We start from the raw sequence: 21287 nt of genomic DNA on the forward strand, positions 1-21287 counted from the left end.
ATCAGGGCAAGGGCATTCCAGTCCTCTTTTCATAGATGATTAATATTTGTTGATGCTGCTGATTGTTATTGTGCTGACTTGGATTGAGTTCTACACACGTCACAGGGCACTATGCCCCTCTATGCTATATTTTACTACACTGCAGTACAACACAGACTCTAGGAGAGAAACTGGCGAGGTCTTACACTTACTCAGCTCTACCTTCCAACTAACAAGAGACGTGATGGATCGATGATCCCTGCCGTGTACTGCCTCTCAGTAGGTATCTATTTGTTAATCGAATACCCCAAGACCACAGTATCTACGTAGCATCCACATCGTACGCAGATAGATCCGTCCCCTAAAGTCACAAGATCCTAGAATAGAGGCTGTCCGCGAGAAACACACCAACTGACATAGGCCATAGGATAGACCGGCCGGCCGGGAGTAACTAACTAGGTAATCCCGGGGATTTTTTTCCCTTTAAAGTTGTTGGTTTAAATATACTTACGTTGGCCAAGTATCTAGCTACTAGGTATACAGTCATCTATCTGATGACGTGCACGGCAGACGTCACGGGCAGATTAGATCCAGGTGTGGGTGGGGTTAGGGGATTCGGCGGTTCATATTGGAGTGGTTGATCTATCTATCTGACTGTTTGTCTATCTATGTACATAGTAACTGTATAAGCCGTCTAGGTTTACATATCCTATCTATTTGGTTCGTTTCCCCGCGTGCCAAGAAACTGGGGTAAAGGCTGCGGCTTGTTAGGGGTGGGGGGTTCATTCCCGGTATGGAGTATGCACTGCATATGTCATATTGCAGGTCCCATGTGGTGGATGATGGCCGGAGGAGGGGGAGAGGGAGAGGGAGTATGTGAGTCACTACACCGTGGGTACAGTAGCTACTGGGACACTCTGGTAGGTAGTAAGTACGCCGACTACTGCAGTATGACCCGCCAGCTCAACCCCGATTGATTCCCATGCCATGTGTTCCTTCCCGTGGGGAGGATTTTCCAACTTGCGTCTCCCGCATATTCATGCAAGATTTTTGTTCGATTTTTCCCATTTCGGGGATACCGCGCATGACGGGCGGCTGGGGGGGGAAAATCAGATCTCGAACTCAGTATCGAGCCAATGTTTGATCACGACAGGAGCCTCGTCGAATCCCTTCTTCGGCACGCGTCTGATGATCGCGGCATGGCTGTGTCGATGATTGTGGATGTAGACCGGATACTTGCGGAAACCTACGGCATTGAGGGATTTGATGATGGACATCTGAAGGGGGGTGAGAGCGAGCGTGGGATATGCTTGACTATCGCCGGGAGGATCTGGTGTGTGCGTTTCCGTGACACTGGTCTCCTCTTCGTGGATGGCCACGCTCGATTTGTCCGGGTCGGTGGGGGCTGAGAAGCTTGTTGTCGTGGTCGGCCGCTTTCTGAGTTGGCTTGCGCCTGCATGGCGGTCGGTGGCGGATAGGTACTCGGCATCCTGTCGCGAGGCGGCGCGTTCAAAGGCCTTCCCTACCGCGTTCTGGGCTTCTTTGATCAGAAGAGGTATGCGGTAGTGTCCGAAGGAGGCGCCGTTTTTGCCCTCCTCGTGTAGCTGGATCCGTTGTCGACTGCGGGACGTCTGGATGACTGAGTTCACGAGGAAGATGGGGAGGGCGATGGAGATCAGGGAGGTGAAGAAGAGCCACGTCGACAGGTCGGTGAAGAGTTTCTTCGCTTGTTGCTGTATCCGCGATGACCACGGCAGATGGTCGTCCTTGACCCCGGGCCGTGCAAAATACACGTCGGGGTCGATGATCACGGGTTCATAGCCGGCGACATACTTGATGTGGGCACGTTCCAGATCCTGTTGAAATGGATCGGACAGTGAGATGGCGGTGGTATAGAAGACGGTCGAGCGATCGTTCACCACGTTCGCATAGACGCAGCGGTGTTTGAACTTGGCCAGCGCGCGCATGAAGACACTGTCGGGATCAGCTAGGAGGCCGAGCAGCGGCTTCCCAGAGTCCCGGAACGAGTCCACCAAGAACAGCTGTCTCCCCGAAACGGAGATCGTGCGCGGACCCAGGTAGTTCCACAAGAGACTGCGGAGGCCCGTGAGGGGAATCCGCACCCCGACATGCGGCGACACGAAGGTGGTGAAATTCACGGGCTCGATCCGGTCGAACCATCCTCGCGCGTAAAGGAGCCCCAGAGCATATCTAGCCACTAGTCCCCCCAGGGAATACCCGACAATACTGAGCTTTCTGACCCGAGACCCGCGGGCCTCCAGCGAGTCCAGTGTTTCTTCGATCTCGAGCGCCAGTCGCTCGCCTCCGAGTTCGATCCCATCGTAGGTGTGGGTACCGGCGTTGCGTTGGGCGGCGAGGATATGGAAGGTTTTACTCGGATAGTGTTCTCGCAACGACGTGGCTATGAAGTCCATGTGAGAAGGGTTTCCCCAGAGTCTGTCGCATGCAATAATGGCTGTTAGCAACGACCCAAACAAACACGTGGATATCAGCAGGGGAGTGGTATGTTCTCCCTACCCATGGACCAAGACACACAGATGATGTGCATCAGGCGAGTGACTCCCATTGGGATCCATGGTTTCACACAGAGAGAAGAAGATAGGGAAGCTCTCGAGAGTCCATTCGGGTTGGTTACTTGCTGCCTGAATTATTAGTTAGGTAGTTAGTTAACTAATTAGTTAACTATTAGTTAACTAGTTAGGACACTGTAGAGGATGACTCATCATCCGTGACCTCCGGAGTCAGGCATCTACTCGGAGTCCGTAAGGCAGGAAACTATCAGGGTCCCAACAAACAATCATCCATTCAACTACAATTCGGTCCCACCAGTAAACTCTGACTTGACTATTTTTTGAAAATTGGACATCAATGTACCATACGGTCCCGATTGTGTTGATGGCGCAGATTGGAGTGCATCACCAAGTTGGCTACAGACTAGCGGGGAAAAACGACTATCTACAGCAGCGCCACCACACTTGCCGCCTGTACTCATTAGCACATCCCTCTTTTTTGCTTTTTGTTGGACATTGCGTACCTTGAACTGCTGTAAGTTCTTCGAAGAGTATTCCAGGTTGTACGTCTGATATGTAGAACGTGCCGATATCCTGACAGATATTTAGCCCGAAGCCTATCAATCTCTTCTCCAGGGAACTCACAACTGTGCCCCCCCCAAAATCACACAAGGAGGCCATCGTTAACCTAAGTCAGTGTTAGTGCGTACGATGAACAGTATGCAGCAGATTGGACAAACTTCAAGGCGCGGGGCAAAGGTTTTGACAACGGTCAGAGCGGCGGCTTCAGCTTCTGATACCATGTGTATCTGATCGGCTGGCTTAACCTTGAACCCAGCCTCTTCCGCCACTTGAATCAGCAGGCCCTTCGTCTCGTCGCGCCAATGGGCTGGCATCCCCAGCCAGTACTCGATCGGCGTAATATCGAAATCGATCCCATTGTGTTTGAGAAAACCCCGGATGTACTGGTTCAGCTTTTCCAATAGGTGGCCACCACTGTCTTTGCCTGTACCCCGGAAGGTAACTGTATGATTTGACTGCGAGTTAGGGTGTTCAGAACCGGGTCGGTAAATTCGTTTGGGTTGACGTCCTGGTCCAGCAAAGGCTTAGTCCAAGCGTACGTGACCAATTCATCTTGTGCTTCGAATCCCCATAAAATTCGGTGAGGAGTCTCCGCCTCAGAAATCGATAAAAGGGATGGAACCTTGCCGGCATTCTTGCCGGGCCACTGAAGTATTCCCCTTATCGCTCCCAGATCTCCATCGGAGCGAACAAAGGCAGCTCCTGCGCAACTGGTGAGTTCGGGTGGCTAAATTAAGAGGACTGCTTACCTGTCGAGGTACATTCATAATCGATCCCCACGATGAGCTTGGTGTCCAAATTCATTATGAAAACTCCCAAATCTAAAGGGATTTGCAACAATAAGAAGATGAAGACGATGAAGACGATGAGGATGATGAGGATGATGAGGATGATGAAGAGAAGAGTATAGTGGCGATTGCAGATAAGTAGAATGGCTCAGAAAAACTGCGAGATAGAGGGAAATGCCTGTTCTTTTCATGTCGGCCTGATCGGGGTCCTAATGATGACTAGGTTGTGGGAATTCGGACCTTCACCAAATTAATGTCTCGGGAAGCTACAGTGAGCATATTGATTTGATTTGGGGATTGGGGAATTTTTTTTTTTCCTTTTTTTTTTTTTTAAAAAAAAAATCTTTTTTAAATTTCAGTTTGATCAATTCGATAGCAAAAAAGACCGCAGTCTTCAAATTTCACGGTAACAAAGAACAGCGACTGCGCGTCCAGATACCCCCCTCGGCTTATTCGCGCTAGACATCTTCGCAAAGTCTTGAAAGAAAAAGAGAAGAAAGAAAGAAATCAAAAGGACAAGAGATAAAAAGGCTAGTGACGCCCCTACTCGCGTTTCCTTCTCAATCTTCCATCCCTCCTTGATCTGGATACTGCACATCAAGGTTTTCACCCGCAATCAAACAAAGGCTCAGGTGGAAGTGCTTCTCACGATGATCTCTAGTACTCTGGCAATATGCTAACGTGTATCTAGAAAAGCCGAGCAACGTCTCCAGTGTCGAAAGAGGGGAACAGGGTCGAGAAACCTGTGGCCCAGGACAAGAAAAGTCCCCCGGACATGAACATAAGCGAGCGGTCTCACCCGTGATAGAGAGCATTCGCCGCCAAATTGAGTCTAAATGGATTCTGATCAATGCCGGTGCTGACACGCAATGTATAGAGGATCCCAAACACATCGCATAATTGTTTGACCTCCTGCGCTATGCCGTGGAGAAATGGGTCATGCAATATGCGGCATCGGAACCGTCGGATCTGGCCCGCTTGTCGAAGGAGCAGAAATCCACCATCATCAGCCACTTAGACGGACTTTGTGTACAGGAAAGCTGGGATACTTTGGTCGGAAAAGTTCCTGCAATGAGGGACGGGCTCGCGGCAGAGGTTTTCCTCACGGCATTGATCTTTCAGGACCTGCACAGCATGATGATAGAGCATCCGTTCTGGTACCTTGACGGAAAGAATGCCCGGGATCAAACCGAGAACGATACTTTTGGCGAACGGCTGGAATACCTTTACGAAAGGTTTCTAGAAAGTAGGCACAACCTTCCTGGAGTTGTCTAGGTCCATTGATCCTGAGTTATGGTTCACCCTGTGCAGCAAATCCAATCATGGCTGAGTGTTGGAGAAGAGAGACAGTTCGGCTCTCTAACTTGTTGAACCCTGTTCAAGCCCCTGACGACACATTTGGTCGACACAACCAAAAGCGTCGCAAGGCTGCCGCGGAATAGCTGGCAGATGATCTTCTAGCCAGTTTGCCGGTACTGTCATTGCTAAAGACTCCGGCCAGCGATGAGGTCGAGAAAAAGCGCCGAAATGAGCTGGTGGGAATTTACACAGGAGCTAGCCATGCTGCAGTCTGCAACGACCAATGCTCGGGGCAAACAGAATTTTCGCAGCTGGCCGATATTGATCCAACCTACCATTCGAGCTCCGCTGAGCTGTCAGCACATGATTGTCATGGCGTGCTTCCTGGCGACACCAGGCTCGATGGACACCGAATTCTGTTGGTCCTTCGTCCAGCAATGCGCCACAAATTGAGCCAGATGTCTTCTGAGCTCATGATTTGGCTGCCCGCAGTTGTCATGGTGGAAGATAATCTAGTCGACTGAGACACTTTTGATTGAGGATGCGGTGGCTGCGGTCTCTTTTTGGATTTGTTACCTGATTTATGTTCATTTCTGCTCAACTGTAGTGTTTGTGGGGTGCGACTCTGCAGAACTTTGGTTGTCTTAGACTGTTGTTCCCGGAGCGATCGCTAGAAATTTCTCCAGCCCCGTATGCTATGGATACTCTAGAAATATCTTAGCCGCTAGATTATTGAGACCGCTTCATGACGACGTCTAAGTCCAAAAACTGCTACGTAGGCACGTCGCCCCCCTTCCCGTAGGAAAATGTCTAATTCTAGCTTCAGCATGATATTTTATCGAATTATTATCAGCTTACGGTACAGCAGATGAGCAATCAAGTTACGATCAGCCAAAAGAGCAAACGCCAGCCCGCGTCGTGCTCCGAAACTTGGTCTGAAGGAGGACCAGCCGCATACTGACAAGCCACGAAGGGCCACCAGAGCGGCTCTCTGCAGTGTCTTGGGATACCAGCGTCGAATGACAGTCCGGTTTGCTAGATGATAGACAGCCAAACCTGAGTCCAGCTTGCGAAGCTGCAATGGTTGCTGTCTCCGTCGGACACAGCGCCGGACTTAGGGCTGGCGGCGTTCCTGTTCCTGTTGATGCCTGAGAATGGGGGCAAGTGTTTGCATTGTTTGGCTGTCACCCTCCGCTCTCCACTGTCTTTTCTCCCTCCTGTCTCTCCCTTAACATCGATTCTAGGTTGGCTTCATTCTCGATATTCGGACAACAGATTACAATCCACCGTGATGTCTAAAATGATCGACGTGGCTATACACCTCTTCTCCTGACCTCTTGACTTGGTCCATGCCATTGAGCTAGTGTCTCTGCTTCATTCTCATCCTACGGAAGTGAGCATGTTACAAAGGAACCAACCTTCGACTCAATGGCCACAAACAAAAGTTCCACCTCCATCGTCAGTCTGACCATACTTTTTACATGTTGTGGTCAACGAATATAGTTACAGGCCTCAAGACGGGAGAGAATAATACATGCGACAATCTACACTATCTTGTCAATACCTTACCCACCATATATCCCGTCCGTTCATACATACCTCACTTCTCAACCATTATGTTTCCTCCACTTGGTTTATTCAGAGACATTCCTTGTCCGCAGGGCGAGCAATGCTCTCTGCTGGCATGCCTCTTCTCTCATCCACCCTCCAACACCAATTCGGGCGATCAAAAGAATCCGATCGCTCTGGATGTCAACACCACGCATGAGGAATCACCTGTCCAGGACACACCGGCCCCCAAGAAGGCTAGATTGCAAACAACGATCGAACCCAGCCAGGCCGCTCGGGGATCTCTGTCGTCGTCCAGGACCCAACCCACAGCCCAGGGAACTCCATTAGCGAACGCAGCGCGTAAGCCATCTCAACCGACAGGCCAAAAGCCCAGTCAGCTTCAATCTGTCGCTAGGCAAGTCTCGCCGCCGCCGCCACCACCATCAAAGTCCAAATCGACATCAAACCCGCGAGATGTGCCTTCCGCTGAGAAGCCGAAGGCAGGTTTTCCACCAAGGCACGCTCCGCGCGAAAGCCTCAACCCTCGCATGCTCACCAAATCCCCTGCGTCGCATGGAGTTCGCTTAGCAATCCTGAAGAAGCTTCACGCCACCATGTCTTCCTTGAATAACAAGATGACTAGGCAGAAAGAGGGCCCAGAGGATTATTTAGTGCTGAGCCCAAACGAGCTGATCACGATGGCATTGGACGAGGAGGAAAATGTGGCGAAAGACAACGCAAGTATATACTCAAATGTTATCAAACTTCGGATCTTGAAGCTGTCGAAGATGAGCCAGGACGACTGGATCAAGGAGGTCAAGTCTCATCTGAACCAGCGATACTACAAGATCCCGTCAAACACATCAGAGCATAAGAAACCCAAGACCCTCACTACAGGATTGCGTATCCCGGAAGAAATCGCACTTGCTAAAAAGCTCGTGAAGTCTCTGGAAGGCCTTGAGGGATTTGGATACGTGACTAAAGCACCCACGACCGAGGAAGTCGAGAATGCCAGAAAGGGTGTCGTCGAGTCGAAAGGCTGGGAGAAATGTGACCGGTGTAGCGGGCGCTTTCAGGTGTTTCCCGGTCGCCGCGAGGATGGCTCCTTAACAACCGGTGGAAATTGCACATATCACTCTGGAAAACCCTTCTATCCACCGAAAAGACCGACTGATCATATCACGGGGCCTAGAGAGGCCTACTTTTCCTGCTGCAACGAAACCATAGGGACATCTTCCGGCTGCACCAAAGGCCAAACGCATGTCTACAAGGTGACGGAAAGCAAAAGACTCGCATCAATTCTTCAATTCGAAAACACGCCCTCTCAGCCCGAGAGAGGGCCCCAATCGCCCGTGTCTTTTGATTGTGAGATGGGTTATACCACGTTGGGACTGGAGCTGATCCGGATGACCGCTGTCAGTTGGCCCGAAGGCAAGCAGCTCCTCGATGTCCTCGTCCGGCCGATGGGTGAGGTGCTGGACTTGAATTCGCGCTTCTCCGGTGTCTTTCCCGAGCATTACACCCAAGCGATCCCATACGGCACTTTGCCTCCCAAAACGGACTCTGCTACAAGAGAGGAGGGGGAAGTCGAGCCGGCGCCCCTACAGGTTGTGGAGTCCCCGGCAGCAGCACGAGCCTTATTGTTCCAGTTTATCCAGCCCGACACGCCACTCATCGGGCATGCCATCGATAACGATCTGAATGCATGTCGCATCATCCACCCGACGGTCATCGACACTGTCCTTCTCTACCCACATCCGCGGGGCTTGCCTATCCGCATGAGTCTCAAGGTATTATGCAAGAGGCATCTCGATCGGGATATCCAGACGGGAGGAGATCAAGGTCATGATTCCAAGGAGGACGCGGTTGCCACGGGCGATCTCGTTCGGGTCAAAGCTGCAGACACCTGGACATTACTCAAATCCAAAGGGTGGGTCTTCAAAGATGATCGCCTTGTTCCTCCACCGGGTACGCCAGAAGATGCTGCAGGAGATCTGAAACTTGGCCGAGGAGCCGGGCAGAAAAGAACCAGTTCAGGTTAGAATATTCCGAAGCTACATGGAGCCTACTTTGTCGGCTTCTATTCAATATGTGGCACTCAAGAGGCCGTGGAACAAATACCGAGGTGCTGTGAATTGCTTACGAGCGCAACGATGTCAGAGTAATAAAGGCTCAATTCATGATCTACCATTCGTAACGTCATGGAGTAGAACTAACGACACCGGCCGACCACCGCAACGAGCAGACATGCTAGGATCGAAAGACCACCACCTTTTCAGGCTGAGACAATCCCCCGCAGAACCTAACACCTTGCTCCGTCACAAGAGCAGCCAGCCGTGCCATACAACCGAGCACATCCATCCTCCGGACAACCATGAACCAGGTCCACGGTACCAACTCCCAACTCATGAAGAAACTTGGTCCCGTCTTGTGTTGAAAACAATGAAGAACAACCCCCCAAGCGGTGCGGTTCGCGCACCGAAAACCCAGTCCAAAGCCAGAAAACCTTTTCGCTTTTTTTATTTGTTGTTCATGATCCCGTGGTCAGAAGGAATTTACTCCTCCTCCTCGTCGCCCTCCTCGTTGACGACGTTGTAGAAGCGGAGCTCGTAGACACCCTTGGAGGTGGAGACGACACGGAGCCAGTCACGGAGCTGCTGCTTCTTGAGGTACTTCTTGGTCCTGTGGGGAGAGGGGAACTGGGGTTAGCAAATCCGCTTGCAAGATACTCTGCAGAGTAATGACGGGCGCAAAGCCGGGGAATGGAAGACGTACAGGTACTTGAGGTAGCGACCGGAGAAGGGGATGTGGGCAACGACTTCGATCTTGCCCTCGCCGGACTGGGAGATGACGATCTTGTCACCGAGGTTGCCGACGCGGCCCTCAACCTTGATGCGGTCGTGGAGGAACTTCTCGAAAGCGGAGAGGTCGAAGATCTTGTCGTTCACGGGCTGAGAAGCGTTGATGACGAACTGCAGGCGAAGATATTAGTACAAATTGGGAAAGCTATAGTCAATGCGATCCATCCACGTACCTTCTTGGTGACCTTCTGGGCCTTGCGACCACGAGCCTATTCATCGGGGAAAATTGATCGATTAGCCTACTGTTCCATAGTAAGGTCGAAATCCCCGAGAGGTTGTCAGAACCGATGATAACACACTAATTGCCATCATGGATCGAACGAGCCTCTCAAGGGGGAACAGCAAAGCAGTTTGTGGATTGGAAACATACAGAAACAGCGGGAGCCATTGTGACTGGAATGGGAGATTTGAAGGGGGGGTTGAGGGGATAGGGAGTTGTCGCAAAGAAGTGAGTATCCTGCGCTTGGAGAAAAAACTGAAGCGAAAAGGCTGCCGAGTGGAATTAGCGATAACGCATGGAGCCCGGATCGGCTTAGTCAGTAGAGAGAACCTCCTCTTCCCGTGCGAGTCGCTAGACCTATTCTGGTAGGCAGTTAGGGTTGCACCCCGTTAGCCAATCGTAGCGGGGCTTTCTCGCTGAGTCACTCCTCGCTTGCAGCCTGCGCCCGGGACGCTACTGGCTAGCGCCGCACGGGCCACCCATGGGCTGGCTTAAATACTGCGCGCCGCCCGCCTCCGTTTATTCTTTTTCTTTTCTTCTCCAGCTCTCTTTGCCTTTTGGCTTAGATCAAGTGTAGTATCTGTTCTTTTCAGTTTAATCTCTGAAAGTGTTCTAAGGAACACAACTTTGATTAATCTCATTTTTGGATCTCGTGGCTGGGCCTCTGTGCTTGCGCATGTCTGGCCACACAGTGTCATCGGGCTTACACTATCCCCGATCGACGCGAACCTCTTTTTTCATCAAATTGGTTGGTATATCCAGCTGCTTGGAGAAGAAACATTGTAGAATAGCCTACCCGACGAACACGCTTCAAGCTTGAAATGAAGTTCGCTCTTAAGTAAATCCTAAAAGCTTTCCCTTCAGTTGTTGACGTTGGAGTTTTATTCTTTCGTGCTGTCTGTTGTCTGTAGAAATCACAAACATCACGTTCACGTGACATCAAAGAGACTCATCTGCGCAGACACCAGCCGCGTCCACCCTGATCACTTCAACCTTCCTATACTTGATCTCCCGCCAGCCGTCGCCATGGGTTCCGTCGTCCTGCCCCATTTGCATACTGCATGGCACGTTGACCAGGCCATCCTCAGCGAGGAAGATCGCCTTGTGGTATGTCTCGACTAATCTATCCATTCACGAGCCAGCGAGTCCGCTAATACGGAATATTCCTACAGGTCATTCGATTCGGTCGAGACCATGACGTCGACTGTGAGATCTTCCCTGTCCTAAAAGTGTCGGTCTTGAAATCTAACGATGCGATACAGGCATGCGCCAAGATGAAGTCCTCTTCAAGATCGCCGAGCGAGTCAAGAGTAAGTCTTGCGCTTCCTTACGTCTCTACCGTTCCAGCTCGGCGAATGAGACCTGGCTAGCAGGGAGGGCCTTACAATTCACATCTACTAATTACTGCGCAGACTTCGCCGTGATTTACCTCTGCGATATCGACGAGGTGCCTGAATTCAACACCATGTACGAACTGTTCGATCCGATGACCATCATGTTCTTCTACCGGTGAGTTCCGTCTCCCCTCCTCTGTCTGCGTTTACCGCTGCAGTTCCCGCTGACCCTCGACGTAGAAACAAACATATGATGTGTGATTTCGGAACCGGAAACAACAATAAATTAAACTGGGTGCTCGAAGACAAGCAGGAGCTGATCGATATCATTGAGACGATCTACAAGGGTGCCAAGAAGGGACGTGGTCTGGTCGTTAGTCCGAAGGGTGAGTATTTGATCTCCATCTTTCCCTTGTTTTGGAGGGGATTTCCGGAAGCTAATCAAGGTGTAGATTATTCGACGAGGTATCGCTACTAGGATGGTGACTTTCTGCGGGCGCGGTGGTGATTTGATGTCTGGCATGAATTATGAGGCTGAAACGGTCAAGGACTTGCAGGCCCTTGGGGTCGTTCTTTTGCTCTATTTGAGCCGCTTGGCTGTTTGAGAGAATGACTTTGTTAGAAAAAAAATAAAGACGGATTTCTTGCTTCATTTCAATACCATATTTAAATACTAATCTACTGGTATTCATACGATGTCCCTCCAACACAACTATCCTAGAATCCTATGGGGGAAAATAACAATAAATCAAAACAAAAAGTCCAGAACTCTCTAGATCAATCTCGTTCACCCAAATTTCCCTGTTCGCGGTGGTGGCAGCAAACGCCTGTACAAAACGCGATGCCCAAGGCAGAACATCCAGGCCCCGCAATTTTCTTCACTTTTCCTCTTCCCTTCCTTGACGTAACTTCACCAATCATTCCCCCCTCTAACTACCTCGCGACGCACCGCATCCAGTCCTCACCAAAGTCGAATCATTCCAAGACAAAAGCGCAATAAAAGGGGTAAAAATGATTGACCACGCCATTTTCGAAAACCTCCAGACCAAGATCGATGAGGAGGCTGCAGTCCGCGATGTAAGTCGGCGTGAGTTCCGCGCCAAGAAAACAGAGAAGCCGAGCTGCCGTTGACGCGGGATGTTCTTCTTCATTATCTAGGAGCTTCATGAGATCGTTCAGACGCTAGCGAGGAAGGGTATGGCTTCCATTCCAACGTGCTTGTTTGTTGTTTTCGGCAGTTCTTACTACCGGTGACTGTGTTGTCACGATTCTAACCATCGATCAAATAGGTCGATCTACGCAGGCGATTCTGTCTAGAGCGCATTCAACGCCCGCCGAACAATGTGAGATTTCTCCTGCTTTCATTTCTACTTTTCTTTACACTTGGGATCATACATTGTTCCTGGGTTCAACTTCGTTGGTTGGGTGTCCGCGAAAGCTAAATTGACCTACTTGATCGATCAGTGAAACCCGTCCTTGACGACGCAACCAAGGAGATCCTCGCTCAGCGCGAGGAAGTCACCCGGTTGAAGGGCGTCGCTGACAAGCATCCCTTTTACAAGTACAATGGCTTGTGGACTCGCGAGCTTCAGAACCTGGTTAGTCCGGCTCGATTCTCTTCTATCCATCTTCGCCTCTCCCACTGTGAACGAGAAAGAAGCGACGGATGAAGCTAATAATTATCGTCAGGTCTCATCGATCGAGCTCTGCGCCTGGCTCGGTGGGTTTGAGGAGTACAAGAGCTCCAGCTCGACTTCGTTCTTGACCATTGAGGAGGTTGGCAAGTTCTTGGATGGTATGTTGGATAACGACTTCATGCCTAGTATATTCTACTTCGGAGTTGGTAGCTAATTAGTCCCGGTTTTCTTTTAATCAAGTCCCCGTGAACCTGAAGGAGCAGGATGCGTTCCATCTGACTATCGAGGAGTATCTGCTTGCGTTGATCTCGATGGTTGAGGAGCTGGTTTGTTTTCTCCTTTCTTCGTTTCCCTACTTCCTTGCTTTTCTGCTTTTGTCTCTGTCTCTGTCTCAACTGGTCCGGTGCTTCTAACCAGAACTGTCACTTCAGGCTCGCTTGGCCGTCAACTCCGTTACTCTCGGAGATTATACCCGTCCGTTGCAGATTGGCAACTTCATCAAGGACCTATTTGCTGGGTTCCAGCTCTTGAATCTGAAGAACGATATTCTACGCAAGAGGAGCGATGGGATCAAGTACAGCGTAAGTTCTTTGGGGGTGGGTATGTTAAAGAATGAAACAGGATTATTGACATTTTCTGCAGGTCAAAAAGGTGGAAGACGTGGTTTACGATCTTTCGTTGCGCAATTTGATTCCCAAAGGCGGTGCTGCGGCTTAATTGGAAAACAGATTAAATCCACCTTTGTCTCTACGAGTAGAGTCATGAGAGGGGGAGAAAAGATATTAATGTTCTCGATGAGCATATAGCGTATCACGGCATAATGGAAGATCTCTCGCCCTCAGTCACTCACATATTATACATAATTGCAGACAAAACGTAAGAATATTTGCAACTTGGAAACAACAAAACACACGTATCCCTCACTCCACAGAAAACAAAATCTAGGACAGCTTCGCCTGCTCACCCGTTTCACCACCCGCACCCGCAGCCACCGACGCCAAAGTACCCTCCTTCTTCCCCTTCTCGATCTCCTTCACAATAGTATCCTCCAAGGACTCAGGCTTGGTGAGACTCGCCCACCGCCCCACCACCTTCCCGTCAGCCGAGATGAGAAACTTCTCGAAGTTCCACTTGACGCGCTTCAGCCCCAGCACGCCGGGCTGCTGCTCCTTCATCCAGGTCCACACGGGGGCCGCCTGATCGCCGTTAACGTCCAACTTGCCCAGCACGGGGAAGGTGACGCCGTAGTTGAGCTGGCAGAAGGACTGGATGTCGTCGTTGGAGCCGGGGTCTTGGCTGCCGAACTGGTTGCAGGGGAAGCCGATGATGAGGAAGTCGTCGGGGTATTTGCCCTTGAGGTTCTGGTAGAGGGTCTCGAGGCCTTGGAATTGGGGCGTGAAGCCGCATTTGGAGGCTGTGTTCACGACGAGCACGACTTTGCCTTTGAGGCTGGTGAGGGGGTAGGGGCTTCCCTTCTCTGTTTTGGGTGGATCATATGGTTAGAGAGTGTGTTTCTTTTGCCCCTTGGGTTTTTCTAGGGTGGAAATGGGAAAGCGAAGGGGATATGATGGGAGAGAAGACGCACTATCCACCGGCTCGAAATCGTAAAAGCTAGTTGCGGAAGACATGGTTTGGGTGGTATGGATGGATCTCACGAAGATGGGCGAGATGGTAGTTGCAGCACGGAGCACGGAATTCTTCTGCGAGATGGTAGTGAACAGAGATGAAGCAAGTCTGCGGGAGGCGATCGAGGGCAATATAAGCATACTACTCGGTCTGATGAGCAGGAAGAGCGGACCGAGGCAAAGGTTCGATGGCAGGATTTATGAACAAGCGACGAAGGAATGAATGGCGGGACGAAGGCGGCCGGCGATGTCATCATCAGGTGCGGGGAGATTGCCTGATTCGGCAGGCCAGCAGGTCCGCCCGTTGTGGCTTTATGCAGGGTTTGTCAGCAGTACATGGGCATAGTCATCCTGCCGTATAAATTATGAGCATTCTCCAGCAGAATTCCAAATACTTTGTGTCGTCCCCACTTGTGCTTGGTAATACGACGAGCCTGGACGGGTACACCGCAGAGGATTATCTGCATTTTTGGCAGGACAACTATATTGGAGACCAACGCTCGGGCTGGTTGCTTATGCAGCAGGGCTTGTCTAGATCGCTCGCTGACTGGTTCCAGTCGCAGCCAAGCCGGGTCCGTTCTTCTTCGTCTGCAGGCTCCGAGTGTGGCTCAGTCTCCGATCTAACGTTTCTAGAACCCAGGTGGATTTGGTAAATCGATCGATGTTTAGCACGAATCATTTAGAACTCCCCGAGACCCGGAATGTTGCCCTTCCGGTGAGGTTGGCCGTCGGAGCTTTGGATTGAGAGTACAATTTAGTGGAGAGAAGATGTGTACCCATGGTCTCATGCGACTGAAGACGATCAGAAAGCGGCTCTTTAACGAAATTACTGAGTCAGTATCAGTAGTATCCTCTGATCTATGGTCATTTTTCTTATTCCACAGCGACCTGGATCGTGGTGAAGGGTATGGCCATTATACGGTCCAGGAAGTTTGAATATACATAATATTGAAATGTTTGTCTTGTCCATCATCTATTCTACTCCCCCTATCACTACACTGCAGAGCATTGCCGCTTCTTGCCACTATGTACTTTTTTATCCACCCCATTCTTCTCCCGGATGACCTCAATGGGTGTTCAGTAGAAATTCCGAACCCCCCTGTACGTTTGTCGCGCATCGTCCTATTCGAGGGAAACTTGGCCATTCCCTTGGCCCTTACACCTCAGGCCATGGCAAGAGAGCCGTCTTTGTCATGAGCAGATAATGTGCACTCACCTGGATTCCCCTATGCAATACCAGGTTGGGAGGGGGGGGCGGGGGCTTATAGTGGACTGTCGGGATAAATATCGACAACATCTTTGAAGACGAGTGTTGAGGCCTTCTTATAATTCCTTATTCGCTTCCCTGATGAAAGGTTAATAAGTATACAGTATGCACTGCACTTCCGTGGACACAGGATTCCAGCGTGTGGTGGTTATGTTATTTGAGATTGTGACCCGAGTCAATGATAGAAGGCATTTATTTACCTCCACTTACCTATAGGAACATGAAGAGCTTGCCCTCCCTGAAAACGAGATATTAGGCTGCCCTCTTGGTGCAAGATCTCAGAGCCATCGTAATGGCTTGGCAAAGCTTAGTACCACTTTGACTCTGCTAGCTCTTGAAGCTATGCCCACTCGCCTTGTCTTACCTTTATTGCAGCAAATCACGAAGGCCAATGAACGATATATGAAGTTATGATATATTATTTACAGTTATATAACACTATTTTAAAAGCGGTTTCAACAACAGCGCCTGGCTAGCTCAATCGGTAGAGCGTGTGACTCTTAATCACAAGGCTGCGGGTTCGAGCCCCGCGTTGGGCTGTTCTTTTTGCTTTTCTTTTTTCTGCTCGTTGGACAGGCAGAAAGAACCTGCGTGATTAGTTAGAAGTTAGTTAGCTGATCTGATGATCTTTTTTTTTTTCTTTTTTCCCCCACTTTTCCATTGACAATCTCATCTAAATAGCTGCATGCTCCCTTTTGTGCTTCTCTTCTCCCTCGAGTTCAGTTATATCCCCATATACCCAGACGCAGCAACGGATTCTATTAAATCCACAAGACATTCATTCCTAGTATAAATCATTAGTCGTGTATTATCTTTCTAATCTATGAAGTATCTTTAAGTCTATCTCTCGACAGTGGTGGAAGATAGCCTCATTCACTTTAGCACATATAGCCTGCCTCGACCAGACCCGATCACCCCAGCACCAGAACTTGATCCTAATGCCCTATGCGCAGCGTCACCTTTCCTCCCCGGACGCAGTATCGCCCTTCTTCAGACCATCGGTGTCACTTTGAAGTACCCGTCTATGCGGATTCAGACAACCGATCAATCAATATCCAGTATAGCAACCAAGCAACCAACCCCTTGTGTTGTGGTGCGATGCGTCCGAGACACAGTCCGTGTCTGTTGATATGCTTGTAACCAAGGAGTAGTACCTAGAATCGGTAGGTAGGTGCCGTAAATCATTCATCCCCTTCCCCTCTGTCTTGGGGAGTATCCGTATCCCGAATTATTTCCTCCCTTTTAGACTTTTCAAAGGCAATTGCCGACAAGACCTCATCCCTCATTTCTTCTCCTCGCCCTCCTCGGCTTCCAGAACATCCACATCTAACTCTTCCATTACACCCAATATGACACCCAAACTCTCCATGAACCCGTTCACCGCCACCCGCAGCATCCGGTTCGTAGTCGCGTGGTACGTCGTCTCCAGGACCGCGGGGGCTTCGGGGTCCAGTTTGGATTCAGACTTTGGCGAAGGAGATGTGATGGCCAGGTCGCGGCGCACGAAGGGCGAAAGCTCGGTGTCAACTTCTAGGGTGCGCAGAGCCGACGAAGCAAGGCGTGTCGTTGGGAGGGGGAGGGAGATTGTTCTGGTGGAGGTGGGTTAGTGGGGTTGATTTTATGTATGCGTGGTGAGAACTTACAGGCTGTAGGGGAATTCGGTGTCGGACATTTTCGTTTCTTTTTTTTTTAGACCAAGGAGACTGAGCGGGAGAAGGAGAGGGATGAGTGGTGGTAGTTGAGGGGTTTGTTTCTTGGGGTTGATTAACTTTTTGTTCTGCGCATCGCGGGGAATTCTTTGGTGGGGGTAGTTAACTAACTACTGGTGATGAGTCAGCTTTTTTTTGTAATAGTTAGTTAACTAACTATGAAGTTATGACGGTTGATGAATTTGTTCGTGTTGGATTCTTGGTGTCTCTACTTTCATGGTTAATTATTTTAGATATATGCTTTATTAATTTATTAGCGAATCTAGAAATATTGATGTTCATGTTGTAGGACACAATAGTGTTGTGTATTTTGTTGGCGGGACCCTAGTAACTGCCACGAATACACAGACATACTAATAAACATATTCAATGAGATTGTTTGAGTGATAAGTACCTTATACAAGTAATAAAAAGCCTTCAGAACCTAATAGATCCCTCAATAGCCTGTGGGAAGGACATGTTGATGTTGAAAGAAGACTCGGACGTGACCTCCAGCAATTTACAGCAAGATTCCCAGGAGAGAACCGACAGCGGGGATGTTGTCTGAGATCTCATTAGCTCTGTACGTCCTCAATATGTCCAAAGATGACTTACTCGATTGAACCAGACTAAGGACATTCTGAAGTCCAGCAGCATCAAGATCGCCTGTAAATGTTAGTCTAAGAGCACTAAGACAACACTGTCTGCCTACCGTCCTGGATTTTCTGCAGGAGTCCCCTAGAGAGAGTCTCGAGCTGGTCGGTCTGGCGCTTGACACCGGCAGCTATCAAGCTGGGTTAGTTATGCTACACTTCCTATCAGAATGTGATCGAAACGTACAGTCGGCAGCGCCCTTCACGGTTTCAGCTGCCTCGCCGGCCTTGTTGGTCACAGGCTCCGCGGCAGTCTCGACGGTGCTCTCGAGATTGCGCTGGCTGTGGGAGCTGGAACACTGGCTCAACTGAACCTTAACATTTTGAAGCTCTGACAGGTTGGGTCCATTAGTTTGTGGTCAATGGAATGAGATCTATGCATGGATAGCAGGCTCACCACTCTTGATTTCGACCAAGTTCTCGGTAGGAGCGCCACCGAGGAGATTGCCTAGGACAGACTCGAGGCTGCCCAGGGTGCCGTCGAGTCTGGTAACAATGCCGTTGATGGGGTCAGAGGGGATGGCGGCAGCGGATGTAGTACCCGCAATAGCGAGGGAGGCAACGATTCCAGTGAGCTTCATTGTGTTGTGATTCTATAGGTATATAAGATGAAAGATTGACAAGCGTTTAGTTAGAAAAGAATGAATATATGGGTGTTTGATGTAGGGAAAGAATGACTGAAAAGAATGGAATTGACTGATGAGAGAAAACAGAAACTTGACCAAAGCCAGGATGCATTGCTGTTAAATACAGAGCAGAAGGTAGCGAACGCAGACTTCCTTTGAATTGCATAGATGTAGATCAGGGGCAATGGACGGAGAGATCCTGGAAACAACCATTGCCTGCTCTCTTTTCCCCGGCCGCCGAAAATATAGGGATCGACAAAGACACCGTTGCTTCCTTCGCACCGCCATTGCTCATGAACACAAGATTATTGGACCATCGATAAACTCGCGGGAGCCGAGTTCCACGAGACCCCGGGAAAGGGACCAAGCTTAAGGAAAGGAAGCTTTCGATGAAGGGCATGGCTTCCAATAAATAGCACAGTGCGGTCTCTTCACGCTTGGGAGAGCATGTCACTGCATGCATATTCGCTGAATGATATGAGCGCACCTTAGCCTGTCATTTGATATCGGCACCATTTCGTATTTGACCAGTGCTCTCTGTACCTTTCTTGGGACAGTGCTTTGAGAGTGTTCGAATACAAGCCCCACACTGCGACAATCACCATAAGGCCAGTCGAGCGTTGAAACTTGAAACAGCCCGTGTGGAACTCAGGAACGCTCCCCTCCACCATGATGGATGGTGGGTTCAAGACCCATTCAACTCGTCTTTCAGTCCGATGATCTGATCAGAATCCAAACGTCATTTGGAGTGCTGAGCAGCCTGAGCCAAACTTTAAATGGGGATGGTCGGTAACTAGTTGGACGATCGTCGGTTGCTCCTCGTTGGCAACACCGATAGCTTGAAGCACTGGACCTTGGTACTCTCGCGCTTGCCGGAACACTGCAAAGTGCGCAGGTGGAATCGGACCAGAACAAAATTAAATTGAAAGAAAGGGAATTGGTGTAATTATGATGGCCGGGTCTGGATTATTGCGTGGCAGAAAGCAGATCAGGGATACTTCTTACCACAAGTATCCCGGTACCTCTCCATCCCTGCCGATCTGATCCACCTGCCACTCCTCAAGAGAAAACAAATTGGTTTAGCTGGAGGGCCAGTTGGAATGGCCATGCAGACAGAACGGGTTGTCTGCACAATTGCGCTTTTGAACCCACTGATGGCCACACAAGTGATTTCGGAGTTCTGGGGCGCAAGCGCCTATTACGGGCACTCGGGCAGGGAGGTGGTTATGGGGTTTCGCCAAGTAGGATGGGGTTTAATAACGGCTATACTCCGTAGTGACAGTGCGTTTGGAAATCCAGAAAAGTATCTGAGTAAGAAAGCTGATCCTCGGGTGAGAATATCTTCGATTCCCCGGCGCTGTCAAGCGATTTTTCAGTAATGGAGCTAAAGCGTTGGGATTTAAATGATATAGCAAAACGGAAGTAATGCCCCGCGTGAACGGGGGATCTGAAGGATGCCATAGATGCTCACGTGGGTTAGTTTGAGTTGGCTATACTCCGTACTGTACGGAGAAGATACAGGGTGATGTAATTTCTTGTTAGAGTGCGATCCTGGATAGACAGTTTTGACGTCATTGAAGGAGCCCTAGGAGGCCGGTGGTCCATGATAGCGTGCCCTCGTTCTTATCTCGTGCCTTTGCGGATTGGTCCCTTGCGGCTAGACATACGCAGTGACTGTGTTGTTATGATGCTTGGTCATTCGCACACCGGCGGACATTCTTCGTTTCAGTCAAGCTGCGCACAAGGAGGAGCATTAGTATTGGATGTCTGGTGTTTACGGAGTAGAGCAATTGCTACTGCGATTGTGAGCCATCCGCGAGAAAAGAGAGAGCATTGAGCTGTCGTGTTGAGTAACGCAGTTCTGTCTGCTTTTGGATAATAGTTGATCGTAGTAAGTATATAGCTTGAGTGCATTTGTTCGAGAGATTGAGCATAGATGGGGATGGGGATGAGTCGGGGTTCCTGGTCTGGCTGGTATGGAGGAGGGGGAAAAACAACAGATGCCTCGTGACTGTGGCTGGTCCAGCGGGTGGCACAGGCGTGGCGGAGGTTTGCAGTGTTTGCCGGGCGTGTTGTTTGGGGGCGATGACCCAAGCAGCCGATGTTTTGGTCCACAGGCGGGTTGGTGCCTGGGGGACCTGAGGCAGCCAGGGGTTGTCCTGTCAACGACCCGCGCTAAACCGCAACGGGGCAACCACAACATAACAGCAGCCAGCTAGCGTGCATCGCAGCTGCCCCAAACGGTCTCATCGGCCTCGAGGTCTTCTCTCGTGCCTATCTTTTTCTTTCTTCCCCTCCTCTCTCCTCCTTCACCACCGCCGACCCAGTATCTTGTATATCTTTCCCCTGCTCCCCCTCCTCTCCTCCTTCCTCTACTTAATTGTGTCTTCGTTGCCTTTGCGAACGCATATCCTTACTCTCATCCGCACTTCGGGCTCGGCAACAAGTTCGTCTGTTTTGATCTCAACAGACTGGACTATGCTTGTTTAGCTTCGATCTGTTGTTATTGTTTTCACTTCCAGTGTGTTATCTGACTGCAAGAAACCGCCATCATTCACCTACGGTGTTATTCTTCCTCGACACACGCTTCCGCCATCTTTCGCCTCCTAATTGTTTGTTTTGCTGCCATTCCAACATCAATTTACC

At 50.0% G+C, this 21287-nt stretch overlaps 7 protein-coding genes across 7 annotated transcripts; 3 read left to right on the forward strand and 4 right to left on the reverse strand.

Moving 5' to 3' along the window:
• Positions 1-1088: 1088 nt before the first annotated feature.
• KD926_003074 (integral membrane esterase/lipase) lies at positions 1089-3725 on the reverse strand (the record flags this gene model as incomplete). The annotated part of the gene is made up of 6 exons (XM_053097360.1): positions 1089-2436; positions 2518-2642; positions 3035-3104; positions 3179-3198; positions 3251-3534; positions 3632-3725. The coding sequence occupies 6 exons, from the start codon at positions 3723-3725 to the stop codon at positions 1089-1091; spliced, it is 1941 nt and encodes a 646-aa protein (XP_052958704.1).
• Positions 3726-4819: 1094 nt separating this feature from the next.
• Positions 4820-5703, forward strand: KD926_003075 (uncharacterized protein; the record flags this gene model as incomplete). The annotated part of the gene is made up of 2 exons (XM_053097361.1): positions 4820-5115; positions 5382-5703. 2 exons carry the CDS (start codon positions 4820-4822, stop codon positions 5701-5703), a joined length of 618 nt encoding a protein of 205 aa, XP_052958705.1.
• Positions 5704-6795: 1092 nt separating this feature from the next.
• On the forward strand, positions 6796-8772 carry rex3 (putative RNA exonuclease Rex3; the record flags this gene model as incomplete). The annotated part of the gene is made up of 1 exon (XM_053097362.1): positions 6796-8772. The coding sequence occupies one exon, from the start codon at positions 6796-6798 to the stop codon at positions 8770-8772; it is 1977 nt and encodes a 658-aa protein (XP_052958706.1).
• Positions 8773-9285: 513 nt separating this feature from the next.
• Positions 9286-9979, reverse strand: KD926_003077 (60S ribosomal protein eL22; the record flags this gene model as incomplete). Its single annotated transcript, XM_053097363.1, has 4 exons — positions 9286-9412; positions 9506-9702; positions 9765-9800; positions 9962-9979. 4 exons carry the CDS (start codon positions 9977-9979, stop codon positions 9286-9288), a joined length of 378 nt encoding a protein of 125 aa, XP_052958707.1.
• Positions 9980-10837: 858 nt separating this feature from the next.
• KD926_003078 (uncharacterized protein) lies at positions 10838-13499 on the forward strand (the record flags this gene model as incomplete). Its single annotated transcript, XM_053097364.1, has 12 exons — positions 10838-10918; positions 10984-11017; positions 11074-11121; positions 11224-11320; positions 11386-11531; positions 12104-12232; positions 12435-12488; positions 12610-12743; positions 12835-12940; positions 13023-13108; positions 13214-13363; positions 13425-13499. 12 exons carry the CDS (start codon positions 10838-10840, stop codon positions 13497-13499), a joined length of 1140 nt encoding a protein of 379 aa, XP_052958708.1.
• A 224-nt stretch (positions 13500-13723) lies between these two features.
• KD926_003079 (glutathione peroxidase) lies at positions 13724-14410 on the reverse strand (the record flags this gene model as incomplete). Its single annotated transcript, XM_053097366.1, has 2 exons — positions 13724-14259; positions 14368-14410. 2 exons carry the CDS (start codon positions 14408-14410, stop codon positions 13724-13726), a joined length of 579 nt encoding a protein of 192 aa, XP_052958709.1.
• Positions 14411-16956: 2546 nt separating this feature from the next.
• On the reverse strand, positions 16957-18596 carry KD926_003080 (CTAG/PCC1 family protein; the record flags this gene model as incomplete). Its single annotated transcript, XM_053097367.1, has 6 exons — positions 16957-17263; positions 17318-17489; positions 17978-18028; positions 18075-18146; positions 18203-18346; positions 18413-18596. The coding sequence occupies 6 exons, from the start codon at positions 18594-18596 to the stop codon at positions 16957-16959; spliced, it is 930 nt and encodes a 309-aa protein (XP_052958710.1).
• Positions 18597-21287: the final 2691 nt, after the last annotated feature.

Source organism: Aspergillus affinis, assembly GCF_023601865.1.
Source record: "Aspergillus affinis strain CMG 70 chromosome Unknown NODE_16_length_405296_cov_86_143545, whole genome shotgun sequence".
NCBI classification, from domain to species: domain Eukaryota; kingdom Fungi; phylum Ascomycota; class Eurotiomycetes; order Eurotiales; family Aspergillaceae; genus Aspergillus; species Aspergillus affinis.